The 10,726-nt window shown below is 39.8% G+C and overlaps 1 protein-coding gene across 2 annotated transcripts in view; it reads right to left on the bottom strand.

Moving 5' to 3' along the window:
- Positions 1-893: 893 nt before the first annotated feature.
- Positions 894-10,726, bottom strand: part of MAP2K4 (mitogen-activated protein kinase kinase 4) — a 126,740-nt gene continuing 116,907 nt past the window's right edge. For both annotated transcript variants that reach the window (XM_063718032.1, XM_002827054.5), the window contains 2 exons: positions 5,756-5,801; positions 894-3,572 (listed from right to left, as the gene is read on the bottom strand). In XM_063718032.1, the coding sequence (XP_063574102.1) occupies positions 3,459-3,572; positions 5,756-5,801 (160 nt within the window). In that variant the 3' untranslated portion in view covers positions 894-3,458. The remainder of the gene's footprint in view (positions 3,573-5,755; positions 5,802-10,726) is intronic.

Raw genomic sequence — 10,726 nt, 5'->3', positions numbered from 1 at the left:
TGAGCCAGAACTTCACTTCTCTGGACCTTGGTTTTCTTATATCTAAAAGGAGATACAGCCACTTGATTTTAGTGGGATGCATTTGGAATCAAATGAGATGAACAAATACAAGGCAGTGTCCTATGAAACACGGAGTGTGTAGTCTATCTCTCATGCCAGTATTGAAATCCAATGGGTACGCTTTCCCTTAGCAGCTGAGGCTTAGCTAGAGAGGCCAGAATTCCTGCTTTCACACCCCTCTCAGGGGAATGTTTGATACCACATGTGGCTCTGTAATAGTATCTCAGGTACAGTTAGGAGCAGGCACAAGGGTAAGGTGCTGAATCACCATAATATCAATGAATCTGTTATCTGATCAATCACTGGTAGGAGGCAGAGTACAGCAGATACATTCAGTGCTGGAGCCGCAAAGTGCTTTTCTCCAACAGTTTTCAGGCTCCCATGGCTTTTTGTTCACTTCCATTGTCCTCTCATCCATAAACCTCCCACGTCTGACCCCCAGAGGTCTTTTACCCACAATCCTCCCTACCCTTCTAAGGTAACAGTGAGTGATTCCAACCCTGTATCTAACCTGACATCTAATGCTCACCTGGCAGCTGTAGCACCAAGAGCAGAGAGCATGGCTGGAAACCATACACGGGGCCCAGATAGACTTACAAGTTGTACCTCTCCACCATGACACAGGTTGAAGAACTGTATCCACTTCCTTTAGCATTAAGAAAGCTGGGGCAGGTCAGGACAACAAACAAAGAAACTCAAGAGACTGTGACACCTGTTCAAGCAAAGCTGTGCTTAACAGATACATCTGTGGTTTCAAGAAGGATAAGCAAAAAGGGTAGCCATGGGAAGGAAGAAGAAAAAGAAAGCAGCCATAAAACACTTCCAAAAGGAGGTCATTTTCCCCGGTGTGAAATGCACAGATAATTTAATGTAATTTACTTTAAGATTTTCCCCTCTCAGGGTCTGATTTCAGAAAATCAAATTACAAAGTCATCATCACATCCTAGATTTATTACGACTGACCCGCAGGCAAAAGGATAGAACTATCACATAAACACTTGGATTCCATGTATATATCTTAAATAGAGGAGGAATTCAAACAAGAATACAGGATAAAATATTCCAAAGCTCCAAGAAGCAGTTATGTTACTGAGCTCCATTTTTTACAGACAAATAAGGCAATATCCCTGCACATTAGCTTTTTGATAATTTTTATACATTTTTCTATGGTACAAGAGAAAAATAACCAGAGCTCACAATGTACAGTTCTTACACTATTTTCACAGTTTGTGAACACTATACACCCTTTTGTTTTAATAAAGATACACTGTAATAAACTCCTTGCCCTTAAGTTTATAGTTTATAATAATCTATGATTAATACACTAAAATTGCCTTTTTATGTGGTCATCCACACAATAGAACGGTCAGATTAGCTCCTGGACAGTCAGAATTGCTTTTATCTCCATTTGCATAACGGCAAAGTGACCCTATGCTGAGCCAGACGGGAAGTTGACAGCAGAGAAACAGATTCCTCTTGAGTCCCCGGGAGCAATGGAGGATGATGGCTTGCTGTAGTCGAAGGGAGACATAAAGCAATGTCTCCTTTCAGAACAGTGGGAAGTCTAAAGTTTAGGATACCGTGGGGGAGAAGATAGGGAAATGAGGCAAGTAGATCAAAGAGATAATCACTTTTGAATTCTGCAATTTACAGGGATGTGACTTTAAACAGCACCATTCTCCCTTTATTGTTTGATAGTATTTATGACTGTCACTCTGAGAGGAGATACAGCAATACCTGCCACGATTTGGTTCTCTAATGGCATCACCTGCATCTCAGGCCATGACTGTTTTATATTCCAGTGTGCTTGAACCACTCCCAGTGCTGCTTCACTGTCATACAAAGCCTAAGGTTCAGTGCCAGGGAAGCCCAAGCAAAACCTAATAAGAACCTGGCTAATGGGTAAGTGAAGAAGCACAAGATACTTAAATGGCCTCTTTTAACAGTGCTGAGGGTTTTGTTTTGCTTTTTGTATTTTTTTCCAGTAGAATTCCAATGCCAAGAAATGGTGGTGGACTACGAGAGGTTCCAGCAGGAGATGAACGTAAAGGCTGCCGTTTCAGATCCTCATCTGGTCCAATGTGTCTCTAGAAAAGATGCCTCTTTATCACCTACCACATCGGCTGGGCCCCACTATTCTTAGCCTTTTAAACACTAGCGAATATGAGAGATTTGGGGCTAAAAATCCTTGGTAAGGAACATCCCTGCTAACTGTAAAGGTTTTTTGATATAGAAAAAAGGCAAAATATTGGATTAAGCGAAAGTCACATAGCAACAACAGACCACAGGGGAAGGGAAAGAGATTCGGAAACTGAAGACCTGGACCAGTGATGGCAAGAAGCAAACAACCGAGATTTGGTCTTTTGCTGCCTACTAGAAATCTTTATCTAATCAATCAAGGCACATTGCTACTAGCTACTTCTCCCTGTTAGTGAGTTATGATGGCTAAAGTATCAGGCTTGGGACCAAGGGGAAATATATAGCTGCTACAAGTTGTTCCAGATAAAATACTAGAATTAAAAACATCTGTAAACTTTGCCTTCTGTACTGTTTTCTTCTTTCAGTCCTGGTGGTTTGTGGCAGGTGGAACATCAAGTTGGCAGCACACCGAATTCTGAGAATGAAAAATTCTTAGGATCAGCACCTTCTTTGACAAGTGGCAGACTCCTGAGTCTTCCCAATGAAAAGTAGGACTGGTAAAGGAGAAAAGAACACATTCTGTCCTGTCTCAATATTTTAATGTTCACCTCTTTGAACGCAACATGGTTTTTGGTAAAGATAAATTCATTCTAATTTAACATGATATTTCAAACAGGAAATTTGGCTGAGCACATCGATCCCCAAACATCAACTGTAACTGTAAAGCAACAGAATATCACATCAGTAATCTATTGCACTTGGTGAAGAAAGTAAATTCCTCCTTTGTCTCCCAGCTCCAGAAGGCAATGTGTCTCGTTGGCTGTGCAAGCTCTTCTCACTCAAGCCCGAGTTTCTATGTTCAGACATAGTACATCCATCACTGTGTCCTTCCAGGATTTGGAAGTCTCACAAAACACCATTCCAGTAGCTGCATCTCCAGGTTTTGAGTCTAGAAATGAGATGTGATCTAATCACAGTCAACAACTTGATCGTACTGACTTCCACATTTCATGAATATGTTCATCACAAAAGAGCAGGATGAGGTCTCTCTGACCAACACTAACACTGTGTGATCAATCAGGTATTACAAGGATGCACGTTCTAGGTGACAGGAGTATACAGACATGATGGAAACGAACACCAATCTTATTGCACATGGTGTCTGGGCGAGCAATAAAAACACTGTGATACGGGATGAAAATTCTTTACGTCTTGCTTCCTCTCAGCCCTTTTTTCTAGAGTCTGATGTAGCAGCGATATCAATCGACATACATGGGAGAGCTGGGAGTAGCTGGCATTTGATCCAGGATTTTACAAACATAGCATGCGACCTCAACGGCACGTTCTTCATACATCAAAATAAAGGGATGTTTCTGCAAGAAAATTGAAAACAAAAAAGTCAAAAGTCTGTATGACAGCCCAAACTGAACATTTTCCAATTTCTATAGAACATAGAACTCCAGGCTCCCAACCACAGATAGCTGTGAAATACCGCAACACTACAAGTTCAGAGAGGCGAGTATAGCCTTTATTCCATGCAGATATGCTAATGGGCATGCCTAGAGAGAGGATACGTGGTAATGATTTGAAGGTGCCACTTTGGCAGTGAGGTCTGGAAACTTATCTGTATACCAGGGAGTGTTTGTTGAGGAAGACTGCCAAGTTGTCACTCAGCACAAAACACAGCTGGAGCCTCCACCACACCATCTAAGAGCTAAGAAGAATGACGCCAATACCAGTCGCTATTCCTCTTGGGACACCAATATAAATCTCAACCTCCATTTCTCCCATATACAACAAGGAGGACCTTTTCACAAAAAGGTCACAATCCTTTTGACCTCTTCTTTTGACCTTTTAAGAAAAAGGTTGTAATCCTTTTGACCAAAAGAGGCCCAAGAGAAATTTGCCCCAGGAGCTTCTTCCCTGTACTCTCCAGAGCCAGGGTCCCAGTATCTGCTTCACTAACCCACCTTTCAAAACTCCATCTCTAGCAACAGTTTTCTTTTACAGCTTAAGTATGTTGACTAGATATTTTTAGTCATTGGTGGACTGCGATATCGTAAGTTTGTCACAACATCCTTGAAGAGCTAGTAGTTAAATGTGACAAACAAATGGATCTTTTCTTAAAATATTCCCACATTATTAGATCACAATACTTTCTCCCGGCCCTACCAATGCCACACCCAGTAGACTGCTTAAAACACCCAACTTCCATGGGATGAATGAGAACTTTCAAAGAAATGGGAATAGGCTATAAGATGTAAATTTGCGTGAGTTTTTATAAAGGCAGAATAAACACAAACTTTTCACTAATTTTTTTCTTATGGCTGAATCCCATATAAATAGACTATGCAGTGGAAAATGGCTTCTTAAAGTGAAAGTCAGAATTCTTTGGGGGTAATTTTTATAACATGTTAAGACCAAAATTTTCCATGAGAATTTAGCTAGTATTAGTAGAAAAATTATAACTACAAATTTTCTCTTTCCAAATCTTTGTTTAAAAACATTAACAAAAAAAACACTCAATAAAGTTGAGATGTTGGTTTATGACAGACAGGACCGCTGCTTGCTTAGTGGACCAGCATGTTAAGATTGAGATGTTCGTTTATGACAGACAGGCCCGCTGCTTGCTTAGTGGACCAGCATGTTAAGATTGAGATGTTTGTTTATGACAGACAGGCCCGCTGCTTGCTCAGTGGACCAGCATGTTAAGATTGAGATGTTGGTTTATGACAGACAGGCCCGCTGCTTGCTCAGTGGACCAGCATGTTAAGATTGAGATGTTGGTTTATGACAGACAGGCCCGCTGCTTGCTTAGTGGACCAGCATGTTAAGATTGAGATGTTGGTTTATGACAGACAGGCCCGCTGCTTGCTTAGTGGACCAGCATGTTAAGATTGAGATGTTGGTTTATGACAGACAGGCCCGCTGCTTGCTTAGTGGACCAGCATGTTAAGATTGAGATGTTCGTTTATGACAGACAGGCCCGCTGCTTGCTTAGTGGACCAGCATGTTAAGATTGAGATGTTCGTTTATGACAGACAGGCCCGCTGCTTGCTTAGTGGACCAGCATGTTAAGATTGAGATGTTGGTTTATGACTGACAGGCCCGCTGCTTGCTTAGTGGACCAGCATGTTAAGATTGAGATGTTGGTTTATGACACACAGGCCCGCTGCTTGCTTAGTGGACCAGCATGTTAAGATTGAGATGTTGGTTTATAACAGACAGGCCCGCTGCTTGCTTAGTGGACCAGCATGTTAAGATTGAGATGTTGGTTTATGACAGACAGGCCCGCTGCTTGCTTAGTGGACCAGCATGTTAAGATTGAGATGTTGGTTTATGACAGACAGGCCCGCTGCTTGCTTAGTGGACCAGCATGTTAAGATTGAGATGTTGGTTTATGACTGACAGGCCCGCTGCTTGCTTAGTGGACCAGCATGTTAAGATTGAGATGTTCGTTTATGACAGACAGGCCCGCTGCTTGCTTAGTGGACCAGCATGTTAAGAGAGTTCCGGGGTGAGGATGTACCTACAATCCCCACAGTCCCACACTCACCAGAAGCTCTTTATACTTTGGCCTTTTGGATTCATCCTTCGTAAGGCTAAAATAACATAAAAATAACATTATTAAAATGTAGATTCATTTGCCTAAGTATTTTTCTTTTCACAGATGAAATATTACAAAGAATGATATAGTTCTTTCCTTCAGATCCAAAGTAACAACACAGACAGCCTGCTAAACACAGTAAAGGCACATACAAAAAATTATGACAGTCTATAATCTGAAGATTGATCTCTAGGATAGTCAGTGTAGGATGATTAGTTAAAAATTAGAAAAAATATTAATTCTTGAAAATTGACTAAATATGGCATAGCTACACAGAATACTACAGTTAAATATATAAATGTTTTATAAGTATAAAATTACTTGTGTACATATATGCTTTCCTAAATGTAAATAAATAAGTAGACAGATATTTATGCAGATACTACCCAAGAGAAACCAGCAATCAAGTAATTCTGGGAGATAAATTATACATACATTCTTATCAATTTATCCTTTTTAAAAAGTTATACTCTTTATCTCAATATGTTCTTTGATCCAAAAGTTTAAAACAATGTAACTTCGCTAAAGACTATATCAGTATATAAAAATGTCTGCTCTGTTGACATTTTCTCCTTGAATTCTACCTTGCCTAATTAAAGCTGCCAAAAGTATTTTCATTTTGTTTATATTTACCTCATCTATCTTGGCTCATATCTTAATCACCATTCCCTTCCAATCTCAATTAATATTTTACTATCAAACATGAATTAATATGGGTAACACAGTTCACCTCTTTCTAAACTCATTGCTGTTTTCCGTATCCCACACCTTCTGTAATGGATACTGCAATGTGCTATGTAGATTCCCTCTTTAAGAAAGAAGGACTTATTTTTCCACTGTGGGGCATACTGCCTGCAGACAACCCTTTACTATTGGCCTCTTCAGGATTACCACAGCTAAAGAGAGCCACCTTAGCCCTCCTAGGACAGTCCATCTCTAATGACTGATCCACAAAAGTGAATAAAAATCCAAGACCCTCATTCCAAGGCAGATCAACACAGAGTTGGCTGAGGCCTTCACTGACACGGCACTGCAACTCAACTTTTCTGCCCAATCTCGTTTCCTTCTCATTGGTAGTGTTGATCCCAAGATCACTACCTAGTCAACTTCCTACACTCTTATCTCTGTCTCAAAAGCCTGCTTTCCAGGTATCCAACCTGTGATATCCTTCTTCTGGGTTAACTTTTCTTCTTGGTCAAGTACAGTTGGCCCTTGAGCAACACAGATTTGAACTGTACAAATCCAGTTATACGTGGATTTTTCTTCTGCCTCTGCCACCCGAGATAGCAAGACCAACTCCTCCTCTTCTCCTCAGTCTATTCAATGTGAAGGATGAAGATCTTTATGATGATCCACTTCCACTTAATGAATAATAAATTTTCTCTTCCTTATGATTTTCTTAATAACATTTTCTTTTCTCTAGCTTACTTCATTATAGTAATACAGTATATAATACATATACAAAATATATGTTAACTGACTATGTTATCAGTAGGGCTTCTGGTTGACAGTAGGCTATTTGTTAGCAGTCAAGTTTTGGGGGTAATCAAAAGTTATATGCGGATTTTTGACTGTACAGGGGGTCAGCATCCCTAACCTCCACACCATTCAAGGATCAAAACAGTCTATGAATTGTAAGTGCTCAGTCTTCCCATTCCTAAAAATGTCTGTATTTCTTCCTTATTGTGAATATTTGAGTGCCTGAGTCTAAAACTTCAGGACCAGGCTGACAATTATTTTCCCTCAGTACTCTGGTGCTGTGACTCCACTTTTTCCTGCAACTATTGTGGCTGGGAACAAATCTGCTGTCAGTCTTATCAATCCTTAACAGATAATCTGTTTTCTCTTCCTGATATTGCTCGGAAATTTTGTTTCAGTGCATAAATGATGATAAACAAAGGTATAAATTTAAAGGTAAATTTATACCTTTGTTTATCATCATTTATGCATTGAAGCAAAATTGCAGAATATCAATTAAAATTTACTTTTAAATTTATATTTAAATTTACCTTTAAGCTTATACCTTTGTTTATCCTACATGATAAAGAGACTTCACTTTCAATCTGAAAACCCATACTAAATCAGTTCTCAAATGTTTTCTTTCCCCTATGATCTCTGTAAACATTGCTTCTCCACTTTCAGAGTTGCCTTCTCTATTTCCATTACATGCATCTTAGAACCTCTTACTCCGCAATCTGTTCTGATTATTTACTGCTTTTCATATAATCTGTGTCATGCTGGGGGAACTTCTTAGCTCCACTTTCTATTTCCCTAATTTTGTCTTCAATTATTTCCAGTCTAGAGAACATCAAGTCTGTTGTGTCTTTTATATCAACAGCTATGATTTTTCCATTTCCAAGACTTCTATTTCGAACTGCTTCATTTATTTCTTCCTCAGTTTTAATTGAATTTATACCTTTATTTCCTTGAGCATCCTAAATATACTGATTTTCTTTTACAGCATATTTCAGACAATTTCATAAATCTATTTCAACTTAAAGTAAGTTTCTGTTCCATTTTGTTAAATGCTTTCTTAGCATTACACTTCAGTATTCAGGAATTTTGATTTGCAGACTCATTTTGAAATAACATGCTTACCCTCCACGCATATCCATTCATTTGTTCAACATATGTCTGAGTGCCCTACTAATTACTATGAACTGAACTGGGAGCCAGGGATACACACATTGAGCAGTTTTACAGTTGCCTTTACTTCACAGGGCCACCACTATCAAACAGGGTCCTGTAATGGACCTTTCAAGTTCCACTCCTATGGTGGTATTAGGACAATTACAGTTCTAGTCCTCTGGTTGCAAAACCAGTATCTAAAGCCTTGTCATTGTGTAGTACCATAGCTTGCTTAAAGCTGTGGCCCAGGAAGTAACTGACATCATTTTTTTCATTCTCCAGAATGAAAAATGACCTGGAATACAGCAAGTCCATGGCGTCAGATCTACACAGCATTTTGTAAGTATTTTTGTTGCATTTTTCACCCACACAGATGTTTGCTTTCTTTGTAAAGCTGCCATACCTTTCTGGTTTTGTGTTTTTCTATTTCATCTACTGGAGCAGAAAATTATGTCAGTGTATAAACTTATGATGCTATTTGGGTGGAAATCTTTAACTATTAACATTGACTGTCTTCTGTTTCTGAATTACAGCTGACATTAATAATCTGTTATCAATAATTATATTAGCTCCCCTTAAACTATCTAATAAGGCAGCCATTAGCAAAATTAGTTCCAATAAAAAATGCATTTCCTTAGTTACATTAGCCACATTTCAAGTGCCAGCAGCTACCACACTAGACAGAGCAGATTATAGGACATTTCCATCATCTCAAAAAGTTCTATTGGGAGAGCTTCAGCTCTATCTTCTAGTTCATTAATCTCTCTTCAATGATATCTAATCTGCTGAATCCAGCTATTGTTTTAATTTATGCTTTTTATTTCTAGAAGTTCTATTTGGTTCTTTATAAATGTGTTACCTGCTTGTATTTCTAAGCTGCCTCTTTTTCTTTAAACTTAAATTTTTTTTAGTTTCCTTTCATTCCAATATTTGAAGCCTTTGCAGATCTATTCCTACTATCCATTGTTTCTGATTCTCATTTCTTTTGTGAATGTTGAGATTTTTTTGTGGACTACATATTCCACTTGACTTCATTTTTTGGAATCATTTAGTCCTAGGCTGAATGATTTGCTTTTGCTTCTGCCCATCAACTGGGTGCAAGAGGAGCATATCTTTCCAACCAGGGACTTTGAAAAGTAATTTTTCTTAAAATTAAATTCTCTAAGTATTTTTACCATATTCAATATGAATTTAGATGGCAAATCTACATTTGCTTGGGTTATCTTTTTTTAATTTACTTTGACTCTTCCTTCTCTCCCATAATCTCCCTCCCTGAATTTCAGTCAACTTCAGAGCTCCATGGATTCCTCAGTTTTGCAGCAAATTCTTTTACATTTTAAGAGGGACTTTAGGTGGGGCACGGTGGTTCACCCCTGTAATGCCAGAACTTTGGGAGGCTGAGGCAGGCAGATCACCTGAGGTCAGGGGTTCAAGACTAGCGTGGCCAACGTGGCGAAACCCTGTCTGTACTAAAAATACAAAAATTAGCTGGGCGTGGTGGTGCATGCCTATAGTCCCAGCTACTCAGGAAGCTGAGACAGGAGAATCGCTGGAACCTGGGAGGTGGAAGCTGCAGTAAGCCAAGATCAGGCCACTGCACTCCAGCCTGTGCGACAGAGCCAGACTCTGTCCTAAACAAATAAATGGCACTTTAAAATACGTATCCAGGCCAGGTACAGTGGCGCACACCTGTAATCCCAATACTCCGGGAAGCCAAGGAAGGAGGATTGCTTAAGCCTAGGAGTTTAAGACCAATCAGGGTAACACAGTGAAATCCAGTCTCTACAAAAATTTTTTAAAGAAATTAGCCAGGTGGGCCAGGCGCGGTGGCTCACATCTGTAATCCCGGCACTTTGGGAGACCGAGGTGGGCGGATCACCTGAGGTCGAGAGCTGACCAACATGGAGAAACCCCAGCTCTACTAAAAATACAAAATTAGCCAGGTGTGGTGGTGCATGCCTGTAATCCAGCTACTCTGGAGGCTGAGGCAGGAGAATCGCTTGAAACCGGGAGGTTGAGGTTGCGGTGAGCTGAGATCATGCCATTGCACTCCAGTCTGGGCAACAAGAGCAAAAGTCCGTCTCAAAAAAAAACAAAAAACAAAAAAACAGAAATTAGCCAGGTGTAGTGGCACATTCCTGTAGTCCCAGCTACCAGCTACTTGGGGGGCTGAGATGGGAGGATTGCTTGAGCCTGGGAAGTTGAGGTTGCAGTAAGCTGCGATCATGCCACTGCACTCCAGTCTGGGTGACAGAGTGAGTGAGACCCTATCTCAAAATAAATAAAATAAAA

Source organism: Pongo abelii, chromosome 19 (genome assembly GCF_028885655.2).
Source record: "Pongo abelii isolate AG06213 chromosome 19, NHGRI_mPonAbe1-v2.0_pri, whole genome shotgun sequence".
Taxonomy (NCBI): Eukaryota; Metazoa; Chordata; class Mammalia; order Primates; family Hominidae; genus Pongo; species Pongo abelii.
The sequence above is the reverse complement of the archived record's forward strand: the minus strand, read 5'-3'. Positions and strand labels throughout refer to the sequence as shown.